Source organism: Scyliorhinus torazame, chromosome 14, assembly GCF_047496885.1.
Source record: "Scyliorhinus torazame isolate Kashiwa2021f chromosome 14, sScyTor2.1, whole genome shotgun sequence".
NCBI classification, from domain to species: Eukaryota; Metazoa; Chordata; class Chondrichthyes; order Carcharhiniformes; family Scyliorhinidae; genus Scyliorhinus; species Scyliorhinus torazame.
Genome location: NC_092720.1, coordinates 218,431,900 through 218,457,790, shown reverse-complemented (window position 1 = coordinate 218,457,790; position 25,891 = coordinate 218,431,900). Strand labels below are relative to the sequence as shown.

The 25,891-nt window shown below is 55.8% G+C and overlaps 1 protein-coding gene and 1 long non-coding RNA gene across 2 annotated transcripts; one reads left to right on the top strand and one right to left on the bottom strand.

Annotated features, from left to right (window-relative positions):
• The first annotated feature begins 772 nt into the window (after positions 1–772).
• LOC140390522 (E3 ubiquitin-protein ligase TRIM35-like) lies at positions 773–19,174 on the top strand. The gene is made up of 3 exons (XM_072475692.1): positions 773–1,145; positions 16,595–16,690; positions 17,915–19,174. The coding sequence occupies exons 1-3, from the start codon at positions 795–797 to the stop codon at positions 18,188–18,190; spliced, it is 723 nt and encodes a 240-aa protein (XP_072331793.1). The 5' UTR covers positions 773–794; the 3' UTR covers positions 18,191–19,174.
• LOC140390532 (uncharacterized) lies at positions 3,770–16,650 on the bottom strand. The gene is made up of 2 exons (XR_011934659.1): positions 16,572–16,650; positions 3,770–5,313 (listed from the first exon to the last, which is right to left on the bottom strand). It is a non-coding gene; the product is annotated as an uncharacterized lncRNA (long non-coding RNA).
• Positions 19,175–25,891: the final 6,717 nt, after the last annotated feature.

Here is a 25,891-nt window from a genome sequence, read left to right as displayed (position 1 = left end):
GTTGGTTTCAATGAGATCACCTCTCCTTCTTCTAAACTCCAGAGAATTTAGGCCTCGTTTGCTCAGCCTCTCATCGTAGGGCACTCTCCTTATCCCAGGAACCAATCTATTAATTGGGGCAGCACGGTAGCATTGTGGATAGCACAATTGCTTCACAGCTCCAGGGTCCCAGGTTCTATTCCGGCTTGGGTCACTGTCTGTGCGGAGTCTGCACATCCTCCCCGTGTGTGCGTGGGTTTCCTTCGGGTGCTCCGGTTTCCTCCCACAGTCCAAAGATGTGCAGGTTGGGTGGATTGGGCATGATAAATTGCCCTTAGTGTCCAAAATTGCCCTTAGTGTTGGGTGGGGTTACTGGGTTATGGGGATAGGGTGGAGGTGTTGACCTTGGGTGGGGTGCTCTTTCCAAGAGCCGGTGCAGACTCGATGGGCCGAATGGCCTCCTTCTGCACTGTAAATTCTATGATTAAGCCTTGGCTCTGCGGCCTGCAATATAAGTACATTCTTTCTGATACATGGGGACCTAAACTCCACCCAGCCATCCAGTTACAGGCTCACCGAAATGTTGCATAATTACAGCAAGACTGGTTTAGTTTTTGTATTCCAACTCCCTTGAAATAAAGGCCAACATGCCATTTGCCTCCCTAATGGCTCACTGAACTTACGTGTCAACCTGCTGCATTCCTTCCACGAATACACCCAAGTCTCTTTGCGCATAAAAGCACACAAGGCTTAACGCCTTTTAAAAATGTTCAGCTCACACCCGGCCACGATGGAAGGCTCCCTGAAGGAAATGAATGAACCAAGTCTGGTTATTCAACAATCCATTTCTGCTCATCACAATTGCCTGTCCTGTTCTGAGATGTACTTATTGCCACTGGAGCCAGCGGCAGCGACTGACAAGTGTCCCAATTGATACGGGACCGCCAATTTTCAACTGGGTTGGACCTGAGCAACCCTCCGAGATGTCCAACTTTTGGGAGATGCTGAGAAACGATCAGAGGAAGGAGCTGTGCAGCCTCCACAAGGAGAAGGTGAAATTGTTTTGCAAAACGGACAATCAGCTCATCTGTGTTGTTTGCCAGAGTTCAAAAAGCCACCAAACCCACGGGTTGCTGCCGCTGGAAGAAGCTGCTGAAGAGTTTAAGGTGAGGAGATACTGTGTAAAGCAGAGGGACCTAACAGAATCGATCCTGATCACAATGGTGTTCATTGACTTGGGGTTGAGGCCTGGCTGTCAATACTTAAGACATTTTTGATACTGTGTTTGTATTTATGTCATTACAGAGCCATTAGTAATAATAATAATCGCTGATTGTCACAAGTAGGTTTTGATGAAGTTACTGTGAAAAGCCCCTAGTCACCACATTCCGGCGCCTGTTCGGGGAGGCTGGTCCAGGAATTGAACCCGTGCTGCTGGCCTTGCTCTGCATTACAAGCCAGCTGTCTTTGCCCACTGTGCTAAACCAGCCCATTACTTGGGCTGCGAGTTGTATTGTTGTTTTCGGAGGCCAGGGATAAAACGTGCAAGTGTTAGATTGATTAATGTAGACGAGCCCTTCAACTGCCTGATCCAGATCTGAAGCAGTTAGTGCCAGCATGAATCGTTCTATCACCGACACCTCTCCAACAGCCTTTGGCAATATGGTAAAATAACCGGGATCATGAAACAGAGGCAGATCCATTTTTCCGGGCCTTTTCCGAAAGAACAGCCCAGACAGAGGCAGCTTTAACAGGAATAAGCAATTTGGAAGTGTGGGGAAATAAATTTATTTTGAATCCGTAAGGAGGTAGTGGGCATGATTTAACGTGCAAAATCAGAGTTTCATTTCAGGCACGTGTAGCATGGTCTGCCTCAGTGCCAGTAGCGCCAAGAACAACTCCGCTATCAAGCAGGACTCCGTTGAGGAACGCCCCGACAAGGCCGTACTTACCTCATTTCCTGAACTAACCAGCTCAGCTCGTCAGTGCAGGAAGAGATCGGGTGGAGTTTAAAAACGGTAGCATAGTGGTTAGCACTGTTGCTTCACAGCTCCAGGGTCCCAGGTTCGATTCCCGGCTTGGGTGACAGTCTGTGCGGAGTCTGCACGTTCCCCCTGTGTCTGCGTGGGTTTCCTCCGGGTGCTCCGGTTTCCTCCCACGGTCCAAAGATGTGTAGGTTAGGTGGATTGGCCATACTAAATTGCCCCTTAGTGTCCAGGGATGTGCGGGTTAGATGGGGTTGCAGGGAAAGGGCATGATCAATTGCCCTGAGTGTTCAAACAAAAGGTGAAGTGGGGTTACTGGGTTACGGGATAGGATGGCGGTGTGGGCTTTCCAAGGACCGGTGCAGACTCGATGGGCCGAATGGCCTCCTTCTGCACTGTCAATTCAATGATTCTACGATCTCTTGACTCTCCTCAGATACCAAATCAATGCCGGACTCCTCCCACTTCCCCAACCTACCTCTTAGGAGGTCCTCAAGCCCCCCAATCCCTCCTGAGAGCAGGCCGCTACCAGGTCCGATCCTAGCACAGGCAATCTAGCATCAGGGCACTTTGGCACTTCCAGCCTGGCACCCCGGCAGTGCGCCTGGCAGTCTGCCAGGGTGACAGTGCTCGGTGCCATGTTGGCAGTACCAAGCGGGAATGCCAAAATACGAACCTGCCCAGAGCCCGACTACCCGGGAGTCTCCTATGCCCTGGGAGACACCCCCAGGTGCCATTATGCCTGGTCCAGGTTTGTGTGTACCAGTGCTAAATGGCGGCATGGCGAGCTCTCCCAGGTATTTGTTCTTGGGCCTCGGGAGAATCGTGAGGCAACATTTTTAAATGAGCCTATTGGCTCGCTTAAATATGTTAATCTGGATCTGGCCCAGCGAGGGCGAGATTCAAAATGCGACGTCTCATAAGATCTCATTCGATCCGGCGACACATTCCGGGAAACGTAAATCTCGCGAGAATGCCTCTCAAGAAATTTACCGATCTTGTTGCGTCACCGAGATCTAATGAGATCTCCCATGTCACAAAAAAATTGGTGGTGTGGTGAATAGAGAGGACAGCCCGAGTTTATAGGGTGACATAGACGGGCTGGTGAGATGGGCAGAATGGTGGCAAATGGAATTTAACCATGAAAAGTGCGAGGTAATGCATTTTGGGAGGACTGACAAGGCAAGCGAATATACAGGGAAGGGTCGGATGCTCCGAAGTACAGAGGATCAGAGGGATCATGGTGTGCATGTCCATAGATCTCTGAAGGCAGAAGGACAGGTCGGTAAGGTGGTTAAGAAGGAAGACTTTATTCCCTGAGCAGAGACTATAAGAGCGGGAGGTTTGCATGGCGCTTATTAGGCCACAGTTGGAGTACTGTGTGCAGTTGTGGTCGCCACACTACAGGAAGGATGTGATTGTACTGGAGGGGGTGCAGAGGAGATTCACCAGGATGTCGCCTGGACTGGAGCATGTCAGCAATGGAGGGAGGCTGGTTAGGCCGGGGCGGTTCTCCTTAGAGCAGAGGCAGCTGTGGGGGAAGAGGGGGAGACCCGATAGAGATGGACACAACAATGAGTGGCATCGGGTAGATAGGAAGAAACTTTTCCCCTTAGTAGAGGAGTCAATAACCGGGGCATAGATTTAAATTCGGGGCAGGTGATTGAGAGGGGATTTTGAGGAAAAGATTTTACATCCAGAGGGTGGTTGGAATCTGGAGCTCACTGCCTGAAATGTGGGGGAGGCGGAAACATTTAAGAAGCATTTAGATCAGCACTGAAAATGCCAGAGCATACAAGGCTACATTTGATCTGAGTTAGATTTATTGTCACGTGTACAGTGAAAAGTATTGTTTTGCATACAGTCCAGACAGATCGTTTCATACATGAAAAAATACAGGACATACATAAATACCCAATGTAAATACAGACACACAGGCATTGGGTGAAGCACACAGAGTGTAGTGCAACTCAGTGGAGAAGATGTGTGGAGAGGTCAGTTCGGTCCATGAGGGTCATTCAGGAGTCTGGTAACAGCGGGGAAGAAGCTGTTTTTGAACCTGTCAGTGCCTGTTCTCAGACTTTTGTATCTCCTGCCCGGTGGAAGAGGTTGGAAGTGGGAATAACCCGGGTGGGAGGGGTCTTTGATTATGCTGCCCGCTTTCCCCAGGCAGCGGGAGGTGTAAATGGAGTCAATGGATGGGAGGCGGCTTCATGTGATGGACTCGGCTGTGTTCAAGACTCTGTGTAATTTCTTTTCATCTTGGGCCGAGCAGTTTCCATACCAGGCTGTGATGCAGCCCGATAGGATGCTTTCTATGGTGCATCTATAAAAATTAGTAAGAGTCAGTGTGGACATGCTGAATTTCCTTAGTTTCCTGAGGAAGTATAGGCGCTGTTGTGCTTTCTTGGTGGTAGCGTCAACGTGGGTGGACCAGGACAGATTTTTGGAGATGTGCACACCCAGGAATTTGAAACTGTTAACTATCTCCACCTCGGCCCCGTTGATGCTGACAGGGGTGTGTACGATACTTCACTTCCTGAAGTTAATAACCAGCTCCTTAGATTTGCTGATGTTGAGAGAGAGATTGTTGTCATAACACAACACCACTAGGCTCTCTATCTCCCTCCTGTATTCTGACTCATTGTATGAATCTGACCCACTACGGTCACGTCATCAGCAAACTTGTCGATGGAGTTGGAGCCACATTTTGCCACACAGCCGTGTTTGTATAGGGAGTAGAGTAGGGGGCTAAGTACGCAGCCTTATGGGGCCCCGGTATTGAGGACTATTGTGGAGGAGGTGTTGTTGTTTATCCTTGCTGGTTGTTGTCTATGGGTCAGGAAGTTGATGATCCAATTGCAGAAGGAGGAACCAAGTCATAGGTTTTGGGGTTTTATGAGATTGGCCGGGATTATGGTGTTGATGGCAGGGCTGTAGTCAATGAATAGGAATCTGATGTAGGAGTCCTTGTTGTCGAGATGCTCCAGGGTGAGTGTCGGGCGAGGGAGAAGGTGTCTGCTGTGGACCGGTTGTGACGTTATGCGAATTGCAGTGGATCAAGGGGTTCTGGGAGTGTGGAGTTGATGTGTCTCATGACCGACCTCTCGAAGCCCTTCATAATGATCGATGTCAAGGCAACTGGACAGTTGCTGTTGAGGCGCATTGCCTGGTACGTCTTTGGCACCGCTGTGATAGTTTCTTTAACCTCGGAACGGAGTAGGGAGAGGTTGCAGATGTCCGCGAACACACCCGCCAGTTGGTCCACGCAGGATCTGACTGCACGACCAGGGACTCCGTCAGGACCCGTTGCTTTCCAAGGGTTCACTTTCAAGAAGGCCGCCAAGTGCTGGGAAATGGGATTGGAATAGATTAGGTCCCAATGGCCGGCACAGTCACGGTGGGCTGAAGGGTCTCGTTCTGTGGTGTAAAACTCTGTAACTATGATTAAACAAATCAGACCAGCGGTAAAAGTGTTTTCATTATCATCAAAAGAAATCTAAAACTGGGGAAAACAATAGCATTTGCAACTTTTGCTGGTCGATGGGATTGCGATAGCATTATTGAAGGTCAGGGCAAGTCATGTCGATATGCACCCCCCTCAGCTCTCATACGGGCTATTGATCCCTGTAATCTCCCAGGTCGAATGAAACTTTTGACTCCCCTTGTTAGTGTACACCCTGTCTACATCTGTGAAAAATATTCATTGAGCCTGCCTCCACTGCTCCCTGGGGGGAGGGGGGCGGGAGAGAGTTCCAAAAATACACTCTCTGAGAAGAAAAACATTTCCTATCTCCATCTTCAATGTGAGAGGCCTTGGGCGTCATTCTCCGACCCCCAGCGGGTAGGAGAATGGCCGTTGGCCGCCGTGAATCCCGCCCCCGCCGGTTGCCGAAGTCTCCGAAGGGAGAAAAGTCAGCGGGGCGTTAATGGCGCCGCTGCCGCGGAGAATGTCACGGGTCTGCGCAAGGCAGCCGATTTTCGGCCTGCCGATATTCTCCCTTCCGGATGGGCCGAAGTCCCGTCGACGTGATGACCGTTCACGTCGACGTGAATCAAACCTCCTTTTAATCGGCGTGACCCGGTGCTCCAGGCTCACGCAGACCAGCGTGGAGGTGAGTGACGGCCTGGGGGGTTGGCTCTGGGCAGGCGATGGCGTGGCCGCAGACTGATTGCGTGAGGAGAGGTGTGTCTCGGCTTGTGTGTGTGTGTGTGCAGCGGGGGGGGGGGGTGGGGGGGGGGGTGGTTAGAGTAGGCTGGGCGCCGGGGGAGTGCCGGGAGGGGGTCCGTGCCGGGTTGGGGGTTGGGGGGGGGTCCGTGCTGGGGTGGAGGTTGGGGAGGGGGTCCGTGCCGGGGTGGAGGTTGGGGAGGGGGTCCGTGCCGGGGTGGAGGTTGGGGAGGGGGTCCGTGCCGGGGTGGGGGTTGGGGAGGGGGTCCGTGCCGGGGTGGAGGTTGGGGAGGGGGTCCGTGCCGGGGTGGGGGTTGGGGAGGGGGTCCGTGCTGGGGTGGAGGATGGGGAGGGGGTCCGTGCCGGGGTGGAGGTTGGGGGTTGGGGGGGGTCCGTGCTGGGGTGGAGGTTGGGGAGGGGGTCCGTGCCAGGGTGGAGGTTGGGGAGGGGGTCCGTGCCGGGGTGGAGGTTGGGGAGGGGGTCCGTGCTGGGGTGGAGGTTGGGGGTTGGGGGGTGGGTCCGTGCTGGGGTGGAGGTTGGGGAGGGGGTCCGTGCCGGGGTGCAGGTTGGGGAGGGGGTCCGTGCTGGGGTGGAGGTTGGGGAGGGGGTCCGTGCCGGGGTGGAGGTTGGGGGTTGGGGGTTGGGGGTTGGGGGGGTCCGTGCTGGGGTGGAGGTTGGGGAGGGGGTCCGTGCCGGGGTGGAGGTTGGGGAGGGTGTCCGAGCCGGGGTGGAGGTTGGGGAGGGGGTCCGTGCCGGGGTGGAGGTTGGGGGTTGGGGGGGGTCCGTGCTGGGGTGGAGGTTGGGGAGGGGGTCCGTGCTGGGGTGGAGGTTGGGGAGGGGGTCCGTGCTGGGGTGGAGGTTGGGGGTTGGGGGGGGGTCCGTGCTGGGGTGGAGGTTGGGGAGGGGGTCTGTGCCGGGGTGGAGGTTGGGGGTTGGGGGGGTCCGTGCTGGGGTGGAGGTTGGGGAGGGGGTCCGTGCCGGGGTGGAGGTTGGGGAGGGGGTCCATGCTGGGGTGGAGGTTGGGGGTTGGGGGGGGTCCGTGCTGGGGTGGAGGTTGGGGGTTGGGGGGGGTCCGTGCTGGGGTGGAGGTTGGGGAGGGGGTCCGTGCCGGGGTGGAGGTTGGGGGGGGGGTCCGTGCTGGGGTGGAGGTTGGGGGGGTCCGTGCTGGGGTGGAGGTTGGGGGGGGGGTCCGTGCCGAGGAGGGTGATGGGAGGGCAAATGAGTTGGTCCACCTGGCCAGGTGCCAGCCTCCAACAGTTGGACCCATGCGGTCCATGCCACCTGGCTGGGGGGAGGAGGGGATATGGGCAATGATGACATGTCGTCGTTCCCCTCCCCCCCACCAGGCCGTCATGTTTTCAGATCATCCAGCGATGTTGGCCGCAGTGGTGGCAGCCGCTCATGTCTATGTTGCCCTGGATGAGGAGGAGGAGGAGGAGGAGGAGGAGGAGGAGGAGGAGGAGCCTGCCAGAGAGGCGGCGCAGGCTGCCGCAGAGGGGCAGGCGGCAGCCACCCAGGCTGGAGGGACACCTGACCGACAGGACGAGGAGGGGGAGGAGGACGTCGCGGCCCCACGGCAACGGTGGCACCCGAGGGCGCCCCGTGTGTACCGGCCCCGGCTGTCATACCAGGACCTCACGGACCGGGAATGCAGGAGGAGACTCCGGATGAGCCGGGAAACCGTGGCACACATCTGCCACCTGCTGACACACCTGTCACCGCGTGGCACTGGCGGGGGACACCCTCTCCCCGTGTCCGTCAAGGTTACGGCGGCCCTGAACTTTTATGCAACGGGGTCATTCCAGGCACCGAGTGGGGACCTGTCTGGCATTTCGCAGACATCGGTGCACCGGTGCATCAGGGCAGTGACAGATGCCCTTTATGCCATGGCGCATCGCTACATCCGCTTCCCCGTGGACCGGGCCAGCCAAGATGCCCGGGCCGTGGGCTTCTCTGCCGTGGCCGGGTTCCCCATGGTCCAGGGCGCGATCGATGGGATGCACGTCGCCGTGCAGCCACCTGCAGATAACAGGGCCGTGTTCACCAATAGGAAGGGGACCTATTCGATGAACGTACAGGTGGTCTGCGACCACCGCATGATGATCCTGCACGTCTGCGCCCGTCACCCAGGCAGTGTACACGACTCATTCGTGTTGTCGCGGTCATCCATCCCCGGCATGTACGAGGGACGCCATCCCCGGCTGAGGGGCTGGTTGCTGGGCGACAGGGGCTACCCATTGCGATCGTGGCTGATGACGCCTATACGGAGGCCACGCAATGAGGCGGAGAACCGCTACAATGATGCCCATGTAGCGACAAGGGGAGTGATCGAGAGGTGCTTTGGCGTGCTGAAGATGCGTTTCAGGTGCCTGGACCTCTCTGGGGGCGCCCTCCAGTATCGGTCAGATAGGGTCGGCCGCATCATTGTGGTGTGCTGCGTCCTGCACAACATAGCCCAGCAGAGGGGCGATGTGCCGCAGGCAGAGGAGGGCGGAGTGGAGGAGCAGCAGGAAGAGGCACAGTCCTCCCCAGATGAGGGGGATGGGGGCAATGGTCAGGGCAGACGGGGTAGACACAGGCGGGTGGCTGTCCACCGTTACCGGCTGGCCCAGCGGGCACGGGACAGACTGATAGCCGCCCGCTTCACTGACTAGATGGGCGTGGGAATCGGGTAGTATGGCCACAGACCGCACACCATGGCAACAGCCGACCACCCACACCCCACACCCATTCACCCACCCAGCACCCTCACCCCCCTCCCCAACCCCACCCACCCCACCCGCATGCACACCACCCCCCCCCCCCCCATTGCCGATCCACCGGCGGCACAACGGGCCGGGCTCACACAGTTGCGGGTGGACGCGTGTCTATCGCAGGCCATGGAGGATGATGACAACCCGCCCTGCGATGAGCTCCTGGCTCTACATCGTTGGACTATGTCTGACCCATAGCCACAGTACCACCATCCACCCGGACCATCCCTGCATGCGGCTGTGACACTGCAGCGCACGGTCCCGTCCTCTGCCCGGGGGATGTTGATGGCTGCCCAGGGGGAAGGGGGCAGACTCACCTGGGGCTGAGGTAAGACCACCCCTCACACACACACTTGCGCTCAACGTACATGACACGCCCGCACACTTTGGACAGAGCACAAAGGCAGCTTCGGTAGGTGTAACATTGACTTTAATAACCAAAGGAGTTCATGCACGTGCCCTAGCCCCTAAAACTCATCTGTGCCCTGCACCCGTGCCAACTTACTCAGTGTCTAATTGTTTGGCCTTACGGGCCCTTTGACTACGTCTACGTGGTTCCCCAGACGGTACAGCAGAACTGGAGGTGGACTCCTGTGATTCCTGCCCTCTGACACTGGATCCCTTTGGCGGCCGTTTCCTGGGGCGTCCTGGCCTAGATGGGCCAGGCTGCGGCCCGGGCGACTGGGATGGCGAGCTGCCAGCCTGTCCTGCCCGTTGCCCACCCGATGCACCTGGGACGGAAGGGGGGGAGTCCGAGGTGTCGCGGTGTACCGGGACCTCCCCTACAGAGGGAGCCGGGACGGACCACACCACCTCCTCCTCCCTCGGGGTGCCCGATGGCCCCCAGGCCTCTACATGGGTGGGGGATGCGAACGGACTGGCCATCCGACGCCCCCCCGACATCTGGCGCTGCCAGTCCTGGAGGCCCGTGCTGGTATCGACAGGGGTCTGCAGGTTTGCAGCCATGGAGCCCAGGGTGTTGGCCAACCCTGTCTGTGACAGTGCGACGCCGGCTCGCACATGGCCACTGGCGCCGATGCCCTCAGCGATGGCCTGCTGAGACTGGGCCATGGCCTGCTGAGACTGGGCCATGGCCTGCAGAGACTGGGCCATGGCCTGCTGAGACTGGGCCATGGCCTGCAGAGACTGGGCCATGGCCTGCAGAGACTGGGCCATGGCCTGCTGAGACTGGGCCATGGCCTGCAGAGACTTGGCTATGGCGTTGAGCGCCTCCTGTGAGAGGGCAGCCATTTCCTGGGCCACAGACGCCGCCTGCACGGAAGGCCCCAGGCCTCGCAAACCGTTCCCCATGTCTGACACCGTCGCAACCATTGCCTCCACCGCGGACGCCACCCGTGCGGTGTCAGCCTGGGTGGCACGCATGACCGGGACCACTCCCAGCTCCTGGACGCGGGTGGACTCCTCCACCTGCGGCCGCAGCCGCCGCAAGCCGCCCGTCACCCTCTTCGCTCGGCTCCGGGTAGGTGGTTGCATCGGGTCTATGTGTGGGTGTGGTAACTGCAGGAACCCGGGATCCATCTGGGCGGCAGATGTTCGCTTGGCCTGGGCTGCCCTCCGACCGACCGGTCCCTCTGCTGCTCCTACCTCCACCTGCTGTACCGGGACGGCTGTGTTGTGCGCACCAGTGAGTGTACCAGACGCCTCATCACTAAAGTGCCCAACCGTGGTGAGTGTTTCTGCGATGGTGGAGGGTGTTGGTGACAGCAGTGGCGTTGTGTCGTGCTCTTCGTCCCACTCTGACTCCATGGCACTTTGGGGTGGGGGTTCGTCTCCACCCATCCACTCTGAGTCACTGTCCGATATTTCGTCTTCCCGGGTAGGGGTGTCCTGGGTAGTGCTGTCCTGGGTAGTGCTGTCCTGGGTAGTGCTGTCCCGGATGGGGGTTTCCTGGGTAGTGCTGTCCCGGGTAGGGGTGTCCTGGGTAGTGGTGTCCTGGGTAGTGGTGTCCTGGGTAGTGGTGTCCTGGGTAGTGGTGTCCTGGGTAGTGGTGTCCTGGGTAGTGGTGTCCTGGGTCGGATGTGACGGGGGCCTGTGGCTGCCCCCCTCATCGCTGGGTGGTCGCTCCCGCACGTGACGGGGGTGTCGCCTCCCTGTTGCTCCAGGTCTCTCCGTCTCCCGTGGTGTGCGAGGGGCATCCTGCGGGCGTCGCATGCTGGAGGGTCCGGGTCTCTCCGTCTCCCGTGGTGTGCGAGGGGCATCCTGCGGGCGTCGCATGCTGCAGGGTCCGGGTCTCTCCGTCTCCCGTGGTCTCCGAGGGGCATCCTGCGGGCGTCGCATGCTGGAGGGTCCGGGTCTCTCCGTCTCCTGTGGTCTCCGAGGGGCATCCTGCGGGCGGTGTGCTTCTGCGGGGATGGGTACCTGGACGTTTGGTCCTGCGATACACAATGAAGCATGCATGGTTAGACATCAGGCAGTGATCAGGTGATACGGGGGAGGGGGATATAGGGGAGGGGGGATATGGGGACGGGCTGTCGGTGGCTCACTTGCTGGTGGGCCCCCGACCTCTGCATCAGCAACCTCCCGGTCCTCAGGTCCGCCAGCCAGTTCCAGGGCCCTTTCCTCGTGTACGGTCAGTGGCCTCTCATCAGCGGGCCCTCCTCCAGTCCTCACATGCTCCCTATTGTTGTGTGCGCGCTTCTCCTGTGGGGGGGGGTGGCAGGGGTAAAGGGCAACAGTGTTAGGCAGGTATATGAATGCACGCCATCGGTTGCGCGTGCATTGCAGAGGTTAAGGTTAGGGCTGGATTCACTTGGGGATATGGGGGAGGGGGGATATGGGGGAGGGGGGATATGGGGGAGGGGGGATATGGGGGAGGGGGGATATGGGGGAGGGGGGGATATGTGGGAGGGGGGAGGGGGGATATGGGGGAGGGGGGGATATGGGGGAGGGGGGGATATGGGGGAGGGGGGATATGGGGGAGGGGGGATATGGGGGAGGGGGGGATATGGGGGAGGGGGGGATATGGGGGAGGGGGGGATATGGGGGAGGGGGGATATGGGGGAGGGGGGATATGGGGGAGGGGGGATATGGGGGAGGGGGGATATGGGGGAGGGGGGATATGGGGAGAATTATGGGGAAGGGGGGGATATGGGGGAGGGGGGGATATGGGGAAGGGGGGGATATGGGGGAGGGGGGGTATGGGGGAGGGTGGGTATGGGGGAGGGGGGGTATGGGGGAGGGGGGGATATGGTGGAGGGGAGGGGGGATATGGTGGAGGGGGGATATGGGGGAGGGGGGATATGGGGGAGGGGGGATATGGGGGAGGGGGGATATGGGGGAGGGGGGATGGGGGGATATGGGGGAGGGGGGATATGGGGGAGGGGGGATATGGGGGAGGGGGGATATGGGGGATATGGGGGAAGGGGATATGGGGAGGGGGGATATGGGGGATATGGGGGAGGGGGGATATGGGGAGGGGGGATATGGGGGAGGGGGGATATGGGGGAGGGAGGGATATGGGGGAGGGAGGGATATGGGGAGGGGGGATATAGGGGAGGGGGGATATGGGGGAGGGGGGATGTGGGGGAGTGGGGGATATGGGGGAGTGAGGGATATGGGGGAGGGGGGATATAGGGGAGGGGGGATATGGGGGAGGGGGGATGTGGGGGAGTGGGGGATATGGGGGAGTGAGGGATATGGGGGAGGGGGGATACGGGGGATATGGGGGAGTGCGGGATATGGGGGAGTGGGGGATATGGGGAAGGGGGGATATGGTGGAGGGGGGATATGGGGGATATGGGGGAGGGGGGATATGGGGGATATTGGGGAGGGGGGATATGGGGGATATGAGGGAGGGAAATATGGGGGAGGGGGACATGGGGATATGGGGGAGGGGGGGATATGGGGGAGGGGGGATATGGGGGAGGGGGAATATGGGGGAGGGGGATATGGGGGAGGGGGGATATGGGGGAGGGGGGATATGGGGGAGGGGGGATATGGGGAGGGGGATATGGGGAAGGGGATATGGGGAGGGGGGATATGGGGGATATGGGGGATATGGGGGAGGGGGGATATGGGGGAGGGGGGATATGGGGGATATGGGGGAGGGGGGATATGGGGAATATGGGGGAGGGGGGATATGGGGGAGGGGGGATATGGGGGAGGGGGGATATGGGGGAGGGGGGATATGGGGGAGGGGGGATATGGGGGAGGGGGGATATGCGGGAGGGGGGATATGGGGGATATGGGGAGGGGGGAATATGGGGGATATTGGCGAGTGGGGGATATGGGGGAGTGGGGGATATGGGGGAGGGGGGATATGGGGGATATGGGGGAGTGGGGGATACGGGGGAGTGGGGGATATGGGGGAGGGGGGATATGGGGGAGGGGGGATATGGGGGATATGGGGGAGGGGGGATATGGGGGAGGGGGGATATGGGTGATATGGGGGAGCGGGGATATGGGGGATATGGGGAAGGGGGGATATGGGGGATATGGGGGAGGGGGGATATGGGGAGGGGGATATGGGGGAGGGGGGATATGGGGGAGGGGGGATATGGGGGAGGGGGGATATGGGGGATATGGGGGAGGGGGGATATGGGGGCTATGGGGGAGGGGGGATATGGGGAGGGGGTATATGGGGAGGGGGGATATGGGGGAGGGGGGGATATGGGGAGGGGGGATATGGGGGAGGGGGGATATGGGGGAGGGGGGAATATGGGGGAGGGGGGATATGGGGGAGGGGGGATAAAGTGGAGGGGGGATATGGGGGAGGGGGGATATGGGGGAGGGGGGATATGGGGGAGGGGGGATATGGGTGAGGGGGGATATGGGGGAGGGGGGATGGGGGATATGGGGAGGTGGGATATGGGGGAGGGGGCAGGATATGGGGGAGGGGGGATATGGGGGAGGGGGGATATGGGGGAGGGGGGATATGGGGGAGGGGGGATATGGGTGAGGGGGGATATGGGGGAGGGGGGATGGGGGATATGGGGAGGTGGGATATGGGGGAGGGGGCAGGATATGGGGGAGGGGGGATATGGGGAGGGGGGATATGGGGGGTATGGGGGAGGGGGGATATGGGGGGGATATGGGGCAGGGGGGATATGGGGCAGGGGGGATATGGGGCAGGGGGGATATGGGGGAGGGTATGGATATGGGGAGGGGGGATATGGGGGAGGCTCACCCTGCCTGCTCTGACGAGGTCGTTCACCTTCTTGTGGCACTGGGTGCCTGTCCGTGGTGTCAGGGCCACAGCGGTGACGGCCTCTGCCACTTCCCTCCACAGACGCCGGCTATGGCGTGGGGCAACTCTGCGGCCGTGCCCGGGATACAGGGCGTCCCTCCTCTGCTCCACCGCGTCCAGGAGCGCCTCCACATCCCGTGACTCGAACCGCGGGGCTGAGCGACGGCCAGCCATCCAGTCGGGTGTTGCGGTCGGGTGTTCCGGTCGGGTGGGGGGGAGCTGCGCGGCCTTATGAGCCGTCACGCCGTGCAGCGCGTATGACGCTGCACGGCGTGAACCACTGGGCAAGCGCGGATCCCGTTACGTCGCTGTTAGCCCATTTCGGGCCGGAGACTATCGTCCCATTTTTATGACGTGACGCAAGTGGGATTTGCGCCGTTTTTTGCGCCGATCGGCGGACTTTCCGCCGATAACGGAGAATTTCGCCCCTTATTTTTAAACTCTGTCGCTAAGTTCTAATGACGTCCACTGCATGGTTGCTTACCAAAGAGAAGCAGGACAACAGGGTCAACAGGAGAATAAGTGGAACGATACTTCATTTCTCACAAGCTATTCCAGTCAACATATCCTCAATGTTAACTCCATGCCTCAGACCACAGATTGGCTTGCAAAGCAAATGGAGATCAGATGGTTCCTATGGACAGCAGCTGATCCCTCGTTCCAACTTTACCACCAGACAGCAGTCTGCAAATCGACCCCAAACTGCTGAATGTGAAGAAGAAGAGGCCTCATAAAATTCTGGAGAGTTCCACATAGGGCAGGAAGAGTCAATTCGGCCTCTAAATGTTTGTCCTACCATTCAATCAAATCCTGGCTGGTCTGGGTCTTAACTCTAGTCAATTATTTGATTTTATGATCCTTAATGTCAAAAATCTATCAAACTCCATTATGACAGATGAAATTAAAATCTGGATTCAAAAATCTAATGATGACATGAAACGATTGTTGTTCAAAAGAAAAAATCTGGCTCACAGGTCTGCATGTCAGTCAAGATCCACAGCGACATAATGGCACTGCAATGGCCTAGCAAGCCACTCAGTCAAGGGCAATTAGGGGTGGTCAAACACTCAGTTTGGGTTCTGCCAGAGTCATTCAGCTCCTGACCTCATTACAGCCTTGGTTCAAAAGTGGTCAACAGAGCTGAATATCAGAAGTGAGGAGAGAGTGACTGCCCTTGACATCAAGGTAGCATTCGACCGAGTATGGCATTGAGGAACCCTAGCTAAACTGGAGGGAATGGGAATCAGGGGGAAAACTCTCTGCTGGTTGGAGTCATACCCGGCACAAAGGAAGATGTTGTGGTGGTTGGAGGTCAATTGTTGCAGCATCAGGACATCACTGCAGGAGTTCCTTAAGGTACAGCAGTTCCTCAGGGTGGTGTCCTTGGCCCAACCATCTCCAGCTCCTTCACCTTCCATCCATCATAAGGTCAGAAGTGGTGATGTTTGGTGATGACTGGACAATATTCAGCACCATTCATGACTCCCCAGATAATGAAGCAGTCCATGTCCAAATGTAGCAAGACCTGGACAATATCCAGGCTTGGGCTGACAAGTGGCAAGTTACATTCACGTCACACAAGTGCCAGGTAATGACCATCTCCTACAAGAGAGGATCTAACCAACGGCCCTTGACATTCAATGGCATTACATCACTGAACCCCCCCCAATCAACATCTGGGGTTACCGTTAACCACAAACTGAACTGGACTAGCCATATAAATACTCTGGCTATCAGAACAGGTTGGAGATTAGGAATCCTACGGCAAGTAACTCAGCTTCTGACTCCTCAAAGCTTGTCCACCGTCTAGAAGGCACAAGTCAGGAGTGAGATGATAAACTCTCCATTTGTCTGGATCAGCTCAGCTCCAGCACTGAAGAAGCTCAACACCATCCAGGACAAAGCAGCCCTGCTTGATTGGCGTCCCTTCCACAAACATTCACTCCCTCCCCCTCCGATGGACAGTGTCAGCCGTGTGCACCATCGACAAGATTCACTGCAGGAACTCACCGAGGTTCCTCAGGCAGCACCTTCCAAACCCACGGCCACCACCATCTAGAAGGACAAGAGCAGCAGATACCTGGGATCGCCCCCACCTGGAGGTTCCCCTCCAAGTCACTCCCCATCCTGACTAGGAAATATATCGGCCGTTCCTTCAGTGTCACCGGGTCCAAATCCTGGAGCTCCCTCCCTAACAGCACGGTGGGTGTACCTACACCTCAGGGACTGCAGCGGCTTCAAGACGGCAGCTCAGCACCACCTTGTCAAGGGGCAATTAGGGATGGGCAATAATGTTGGTCTAGTCAGTGGGCCCCACATTCTGGAATTGAATTTTGAATTTGTTCTGGCCGGGACAGCAGTGCTCACATCCCAGTGAATAGAAAACAGGAACCTATTCATTTTCTATATTCAAGACAGTGAGAATTTCCATTGTATAAACCAAATGGAATTTAATTTTCAGATATTTATGGTATGCTCACGTTAATTGATGTTCTTTGTTCAGGCGAAGCTGCGAACCTTCCTGAAGCCAGTCCAGGAGAAGAAGAAGGACTGTAACGCTGTGAGAAGTGATTATGAGAAAATATTAAACCACATTCAGGTACTTTTGATGTCACTCTTTCTTTTTCTTTGACCAGTTCAATATTCAGTTCAAGATTAGGTGGATTTATGAGCAGCAGGGTAACACAGTGGTTAGCACTGTTGCTTCACAGCTTCAGGGTCCAAGGTTCAATTCCCGGCTTGGGTCACTGTCTGTGCGGAGTCTGCACGTTCTCCCCGTGTCTGAGTGGGTTTCCTCCGGGTGCTCCGGTTTCCTCCCACAAGTCCAAAGATGTGCAGGTTAGGTGGATTGGCCATGCTAAATTGTCCTTCGTCTCCAAAAGGGTTAAGAGGGGTCATTGGGTTAGGGGGATAGGGTGGAAGTGAGGGCTTAAGTGGATCGGTGCAGACTCGATGGGCCGAATGGCCTCCTTCTGCACTGTGTTCTATGTTCTATTCGTCACCAAAATAAAATATCACTTCAGCAAATCTCCATGTTCTGGTAAAACCCGAGTTCAATACAATACAGCAACACAATCCTCCGTGTTTTGAAATTAATTTAAGGGATGTGGGTATCGCTGAGGGCACAGAGCCAACTACATTGGTGTAGGTCTGGAGTCACATGTAGGCCAGACCAGGTAAGGACGGCAGATTTCCTTCCCTAAAGGGCTTAGTGAACCAGATGGATTTTTAGGACAATCGACAATGGTTTCATGGTCGTCATCAAACTTTTAATTCCAGATTTTATTGAATACAAATTTCACCACCTGTCCTGGTGGGATTTGAACCTGGGTCACTGGTGCATTTCCCTGGCTCTTTTAATTACTAGTTCAGCGACAATACCACTGCCTCCCCGAAGAGAGGGTTTTACTCTCGGGGCGACACGGTGGCTCAGTGGTCAGCATTGCAGCCTCACAGTGCCAGGGACCCGGGTTTAATTCCGGCCTTGGGTAACTTCCTGTGCGGAGTTTGCACGTTCTCCCCGTGTCTGCGTGGGTTTCCTCCGGGTGCTCTGGTTTCCTCCCACAGCCCAAAGGTGTGCAGGTTAGGTGGATTGGCCATGCAAAATTGCCCCTCAGTGTCCAAACGGTTAGGTAAGGTTACAGGGATAGGACAGAGGATTGGGCCCAGGTAAGGTGCTCTTTCAGAGGGTCGGTGTTGATTTGATGGGCCGAATGGGCTCCTTCTGCACTGCAGGGATTCTATGAATATTCTTATGAAGAAAACTGCACAACGTTTTTGGAATGTTCATTTCTATTAATCAACCTCCGTCCTCTTTCTCCAGGACCAAGGTATAAATGCAGAGAAAGAGATCAATGCCCAATTTGAGAAACTTCACCAGTTTCTCCGTGAGGAAGAGAGGATTGTATTGGAAGGTCTGAAACTGGAGAAAGAGGAAAAGAGTCAGGAGATGAAGGAGAGGATTGAGAAGATAACGGAGGAAATCTCATCGCTTTCCGCTGCTGTTCAGGATATTGAACAAGAGCTGAGGGAACAAGACAACATCAAGTTTTTAATGGTAGCTCTTCATCTGTTTTTTTTTTCTTTGTCGCTTCCTTGACACCGTGTCCAAGATCATGCAGGTTGCGCTAAAAAAAACCTGAAACCTTGCCAGTTACGTGAACTGAAGGCTGACAGATCTGCTGAGAATTCCCGGAATTTCCTGAATTGTTCGGAATACGTCCCTGCTGACTCCGACACGTCAACTGCCATTTCAAGCTCCAATGAGCGTTGATTGACAGAAGGAGGTTCCCCGCCTCATTCGGGCCTATTACGATCCCGGACCAGATCCCAACAGTTGCTAGGATACCGGATAGAAACCCCAATATTCTATTTAACCTGTATGACTGTGAGGAAAGTGTACTTCGCTGCAGGAGTGATTTCACCCACAAACAGGGATATGGCATATTAAAACAAACTTTATTACTAACACAGTCTCAATACCTTTAACCTTTTCAATACAAATAGCTTTCAATTATCAGTTGAACAATGTTTCTGAATACAGTGACACAATAACCCTTAACCGCTATCTTTACTCCCACTCAAACAAACCCATCTCAAACCAAAATCCACTTTGAAATACAGTTAGAACACTCAGGAATATTTGCTGTAAAGGGATAAACCACTTTGAGAAAGTGATATCCCTCAGGAACCAGCTGCAGTTTCTTGCCTGTCTCAACGTATTTCTTAACCTGCCAACCCTTTTCACCGGCAGATCTTTAACTCACTGTCTTGAGGTCAGCTGCTTCTGGCCTGTCCCCAGTCAAAGCTTTAACTGAACTGTTTAGGAAAGACACCGCTCGTGTGTCCACAGGCAGATCTTTAACTGAACTGTGTTGGGAGCAGCTGCTTGTCTTCTGTTCAGATCCCAACCTAACTGCACTGAAACCCCAGAAACTGCTTCAGTCCTGGCTCCTCCCATTAACTCCATCACCTTGCAAAGCTGAACACAGTGGCCGCAATCTTCCGGCCACACTGTGCCAGAAAAACATTTCCCTGCGGTGCCGTGTGCGGTGAAAGCCGGGAGACCCCACTCCCAGTATCTACCCGGCTCGCCATGCTTTGTGACATTCAAAACAATCTCGCGAGACATTGCAAGGTGAATCCCGCCCGCGATGGCCTGTGGCGGCCGCGCCATGCAACATGGCGCCGGTCGTGGGTGGATCCGGTCTGCCAAAAACTGCCACCCTGTAACCACCCTCCCCGGACAACCCCCCACCAGTCCCCGCTGCCCCCGCTGAAGCCCCCTCTGACAGTGGAACAGCCCCCTCTCCCGACTGTAGTGGCGTCCCCCCGACTGAGACCGCAGCCGCCACGCGATATCCCTGAATGGTGCGAGCATGCGCGAGCGATGCCGTCGGGGGCTCGGCCCATTGGGGACGGAGCATCAGGAGAGGGCCTCAGGTGACATCCTGAGGCCGTCCTGACAGCGTGCGGCGTACTCCCCGAGTGTGCCATTTTCGAGGCGGTGGAGCATCGCAAACATGGTGAACGTGGATTCTCCGGCCGATCGCCGAATGCGATTTTGGCGTCAGCGATCGGAGAATCCAGCCCCATTTAAAATGGCGTCCCAATCTCTCGCTGCAACAGGGGGTACTGGCGACGCAGGCCCTCTTTAGGCCCCTTATTCAACACGTGTTTCTCAGCGCTCGAGTGCCAGGAAACACGTGGTTAAATGTGCTCGCTCGGGGACTTTGTTTCCTTCGAATTACCTCTCCTCAGGGAACCCCCTTAATATAAGCATAAATACATGAGCCCAAACCTTTGCAATGCTTTAATTGCACTTCTGGCTGCCTTGCAAACAGGATTTTTCAAAACACGACTGCAGCGGTCATACGCACCGTAACCCAGACTTTTCATGCTGACTGCACCAAATATATACACGATAATATATCTGAAATCCCCACATTATAACTTGAGAGGGCGCAACTCCACATCATGTGTGACTGACCAGGAGACTCTCCCGCTCTTACCACCGGCCATTGGCACGTTTGGAAGGATTTACAGGTGAACAATCAGCCTGTTTGGCCACGTTTTGAACGCACCTTTCTTGGCCGTCAGGTCCAAAGGTGGGACTCGAACCTGGAATTTCTGTGTCAGAGCCAGGGACATGACCGACTGCACCACAAGACCTCCCAGTACCCAAATGTTGATCCCTCACTCTGAGATTGTGATCCCTAGTTCTATTCTCCCCAGCCAGGGCAAACATTCTCCCAATATACACTCTGGGCAGGATTTTCCAGTCCCCCCTGTTGCCAGGATCATCCACTCCCACTGAAAGTCATTGGCTAGGCCGCCGAATCTACCGTGGCGGGTCTCACCTCGACAGGCCACAACATCATGGAATGTTCCAGTCCAGCCCGTGGAATTTTCCAGTCCAGCCAGTGGAATATTCCAGTCCAGCCAGTGGAATGTTCTAGTCCTGGCAGTGGAATGTTCTAGTCCAGTCAGTGGAATGTTCTAGTCCAGCCAGTGGAATTTTCCAGTCCAGCCAGTGGAATGTTCCAGTCCAGCCCGTGGAATTTTCCAGTCCAGCCCGTGGAATGTTCTAGTCCAGCCAGTGGAATTTTCCAGTCCAGCCAGTGGAATTTTCCAGTCCAGCCAGTGGAATGTTCTAGTCCAGCCCGTGGAATTTTCCAGTCCAGCCAGTGGAATGTTCTAGTCCAGCCAGTGGAATGTTCTAGTCCAGCCAGTGGAATGTTCTACTCCAGCCCGTGGAATTTTCCTGGTCAGCCAGTGGAATGTTCCAGTCCAGCCCGTGGAATTTTCCAGTCCAGCCAGTGGAATGTTCCAGTCCAGCCAGTGGAATGTTCTAGTCCAGCCAGTGGAATTTTCCAGTCCAGCCAGTGGAATGTTCTAGTCCAGCCAGTGGAATGTTCTAGTCCAGCCAGTGGAATTTTCCTGGTCAGCCAGTGGCATGCATCACCACAGGATCCCATCCCTCTACCAATGGGAAGGGCAGGAAAATCCCAGCCCTCGTCGACTCAATTTTTCCTGTTATGGTACCTGAACCAGATCCCAATTCATATTGAGACCCCAACTATTTTTCAATTTGTAAACTGTGAGGAAAGGCATCTTCACTCCAGGAGCGATTCCACTGACGAGTATTAAAGGAAACTTTATTATTCACACAGAATTTATCGCATTGTATTCCAAGAGAAAAATGCCTTTTAATTAATAGTTAAACAGTTCTCTCAAAACAACGTAAGGTCTTTTCTAAATTTGTGAAAAGATTAGTGTATTCTGATGATGTCATCCACACACACAGTTACACAGTTACACACACAGTTACACACACAGTTACGCACACAGTTACACACACACACACAGTTACGCACACAGACACACAGTTACACACACACACACACCCAGTTACACACCCAGTTACACACACACACACCCAGTTACACACACGGTTACGCACACAGACACACAGTTACACACACACAGTTACACACACAGCTACACACACACAGTTACACACACAGTTACGCACACAGACACACAGTTACACACAGTTACACACACACAGTTACACACACAGTTACACACACACACAGTTACACACACACACACACCCAGTTACACACCCAGTTACACACACACACACCCAGTTACACACACGGTTACGCACACAGACAGTTACACACACAGTTACACACACACAGTTAAACACACAGTTACACACACAGCTACACACACAGTTACGCACAGACACACAGTTACACACGCACACAGACACACACAGTTACGCAGACACACAGTTACACACACACACAGTTACACACACAGTTACGCACACAGACACACACAGTTACACACACAGTTACACACACAGTTGCACACACACACACAGCTACACACACACAGTTACACACACAGCTACACACACACAGTTACACACACACACAGTTACACACACACACACAGTTACACACACAGTTACACACAGACAGACTTTGGATGAAAAACAGTTTCTGAGAATCTGCTCCGGTTCTGAACCGGATCTGGGAAAGGGGTGGGGCCGAGGGGTGGTGACATCATCCCTGACATCACAATGATTTGACCCCGTGATCAGGGTCAGAGGCAGAGGTCGGGGTTGGGGGTCAGAAACCGCCATTGACAACAGGTTGTCACTAAATGTGTTTGTTTAATTTGAAAATTGTAAAATCCCGATCAGACTGTAAATAAAAACAACCCAAATAAAAATGACAGAATTAAAATGAAAAAGAAATGAAATATCATGAACTTTCCCTTGCATTGTAGTGCCGATTTCAGCCAGAAGATGGTGATGTTGAGCTGTACAAAGGTCAGTGAAGTTTTACGGGGCAGTATCGCCACCTGCTGCTGGATACCTGGTACTGGCAAGAATACCAAAAACCCAAAATGCTTAAACACTCGCTGATCAGACAATTCAGGCAGGACCTTTCTTCACAACTGAAAGAGAATTGGATCAGAAACAAAGGAGGGAAAATAAACACTATCCTGAACTTTCCACTCCTATGTTGCTGTCACACGCCAAGACCCTATCGGGAAATTCCACACGGCCGGTCTGGACAATATTCCAAAAAGCCCAGGTTGGGAGAGTGAATTTCCCAGTTTGGGATCCTGCTGTGTGTCAGGAGCTGAATTCAAACATCTGGGCCTGGATTCCGAATACAGAGAGGATAAGAATGACCTCCTGGTTAGGGCAGCACGGTGGCGCAGTGTTAGCACTGCAGTCTCAGCAAAGCTGAGGTCCCAGGTTCAATCCTAGCTCTGGGTCACTGATCTGTGTGGAGTTTGCACGATCTCCCTGTGTTTGCATGGGTTTCGCCCCCACGACCCAAAGATGTGCAAGGTAGGTGGATTGAACACGCTAATTTGCCCCGTAATTGGAAAAAATGAATTGGGTACTCTAAATTTATATTTAAAAAAAGAATGACCTCCTGGTTTAATAACTGGGACATTGGTGGATAGTTAGATTGGGAGAATGAAAGTGAAATTAGACAGAGCAACACCACCTCCCCCTGGCTGACAATGGTATTACAGCAATAAAATTGGATTTTTGAAAATCAGTGCAGCAGCTCCTGGTGAGACTGGAACAACTTGGGCGTCATTCTCCGACCCCCCAGCGGGTCGGAGAATGGCCGTTGGCCGCCGTGAATCCCGCCCCCGCCTAAGTCGCCGGTACCGGAGATTGGGCAGGGGCGGGAATCGGGCCGCGCCGGTTGGTGGGACCCCCCGCTCAATTCTCCGGCCCCGATGGGCCGAAGTCCCGTCCAGAAATTGCCTGTCCCGCCGCCGTAAATTAAAGCTGGTATTTACCGGCGGGACCAGGCGGCGTGGGAGGGCTCCGGGGTCCTGGGGGGGGGCGCGGGGCGATCTGACCCCGGGGGGTGCCCCCACGGTGGCCTGGCCCGCGATCGGGGCCCACCGATCCGCGGGCGGGCCTGTGCCGTGGGGGCACTCTTTCCCTTCCACCACCGCCACGGCCTCCACCATGGCGGAGGCAGAAGTGACTCTCCCCACTGCGCATGTGCGGGAAACTGTCAGCGGCCGCTGACGCTCCCGCGCATGCGCCGCATTTCCGCGCCAGCTGGCGGGGCAACAAACGCCATTTCTGCCAGCTGGCGGGGCGGAAATCCCTCCGGCGCCGGCCTAGCCCCGACATTGAGGGGCTAGGCCGCCAAAGATGCGGAGCATTCCGCACCTTTGGGGCGGCGCGATGCCCGTCTGGCGCCGATTTGGGCGCCAGTCGGCGGACATCGCGCCGTTCGGGGAGAATTTCGCCCCATGTTTCCCTGTTCAATTAACCAGCAGATCAAATTCATCACAAAAACAGAAAGTTCTGGAAAAATGTACAGCAGTTTCATTTTACTGTTTGTCTGCACGTTCTCCCTGCGTCTGCGTGGGTTTCCTCCGGGTGCTCCGGTTTCCTCCCACAGTCCAAAGACGTGCAGATTAGATGGATTGGCCATGATAAATTGTCCTTAGTGACCAAAAAGATTAGGAAGGGTTATTGGGTTACAGGGATAGGGTGGATGTGTCACACCCAGGACCCACATCACACTGCAGCTAAGCTCCCAGCAGACACACACTGCCCAGCCTCACCCCCATCTGTAGGACCTGCCCACACACAAGCCTCTAAGCATGGAGGCGATTGGAGGCACACGGTTACCCTCTCCACTCCACGACCATGTGCCACCCTGCTGGTGGGATAGCACACGGCCCACCCAGTGAGGAGACCCACAGTAAACCCCACTGGAGGAAACAGGACACAGGCCAGAGAGCCTGTCGCTGACACCGGTTTCGTCACCCACCGGTACCCCTGTCGACAGGGATGATCGGTGAGGATAGAGCCTCCCCACATCACAGGCCCTGTCCCTCCTCCCTACACTCCACCTTCCCTGTCCCTCCTGCATTCCCTGTCCCTCCTCCCTTCCCTGTCCCTCCTCCCTTCCCTGTTCCTCCTCCCTTCCCTGTCCCTCCTCCCTTCCCTGTCGCTCCTCCCTTCCCTGTGGCTCCTCCCTTCCCTGTCCCTCCTCCCCTCACTCCATCCCACTACCCCAGCTTCTCCTCCCTCCCTCCGAGGGTCCTACCAGCATCACCACAGGGTGTTGGCGCTGGGTTGGCAGTATCAGCGGGTCTTGTCCGCGGGACGGAGGATGATGACGACTCGTTGGGAGATGAGCTCTGGATCTCCTCATCGTTTGATACAGTCTGACTCCTGCCTTTAGGATCACATTCCACTGTCCGCCCGGGTCATCCCTGCATGTGTGCCGGCCAATCCGCCTCACAGGCCCATATAGCTTGTGGGGAGGGGGTTTGGGGAGATAGTGAGTGGTAACGGCTCACTCACTGGGTAAGCTGACATACACGGCGGCCTCACACTTCTGGCCCTGTTTCCTGCCACCTCTCACTGAGGGGGACCCCAGGTGGGACGTTCAAGTGTCCTGGGGCCCTGCCCCCGCCGTACATTCCAGAAGCTCGATCCCTGTCCGGACTACAGCTGCTTCCTGGGATCGGGCAGCCCTCCGACCAACCGCTCCCTCGGGAGTCCCTGCCTCCACCTGATGTGCTGCAGCCTGTGTGAAGTGAGCACCAGAAGGTGACCCAGTAGCCTCTTCACTAAAATGCCCCCCGAGGTGATAGTCTCTGCGATGGTGGAGGGTGCAGGTGACAGCAGTGACGAGAAGTCGGTGTCTTCCCCGGACTGGTGCTCCGGGGTGTTCTGGGGATGTGGCTGGGGGCCAGCGAGCGGAGCTCCTCACTGCACAAAACGGGGCGATGTGCGGCCTCGGCCCTGCGTTCCCCACAGGCACCTTACCCAACGTGGGGGGCGTTTTATCACCATGTGTTTCTCGGCACTGCGAGCGCCGGGAAACACGCGGTTAAATACGCTCGCTCCGGGACTTTGTTCCCTTTTAGTTGAATCGCGCCCTTACTCTCCCAAATGGAGAATCCCGGCCATAATATTTGATATGAGGCCACATGTGGAGGTGGTTATTCAATGTGATCCTCCACAGACAAACCTCTACCTGAATCCTCTCCCTGGATGTATAAAAGATATTCATCTGGAGTGAGTGCAATGTTTCCTCAAGGCAATTGAGAAAATGGGCTTTGCTGACACTTTGAGGAAATGGATTGCAATCCAGGGCTTGTTCCCCAGGTCCACAGTGAACAGCAGCTGACTCCATCCCCCTCAGCTCTCCTCCTCCCTCAACAGGCAGACAAAGCCTCATTCCCAGGCTTCCTGCCCCAACCTTGGTCATGGACACGA

Coding starts and splice junctions, on each gene's coding strand:
- LOC140390522 (XM_072475692.1), top strand. CDS start 795: ATGAACCAAGTCTGGTTATTCAACAATCCATTTCTGCTCATCACAATT. Junction 1,146..16,594: donor AAGCTGCTGAAGAGTTTAAG/GTGAGGAGATAC, acceptor TTCTTTGTTCAG/GCGAAGCTGCGAACCTTCCT. Junction 16,691..17,914: donor AAATATTAAACCACATTCAG/GTACTTTTGATG, acceptor CTCTTTCTCCAG/GACCAAGGTATAAATGCAGA.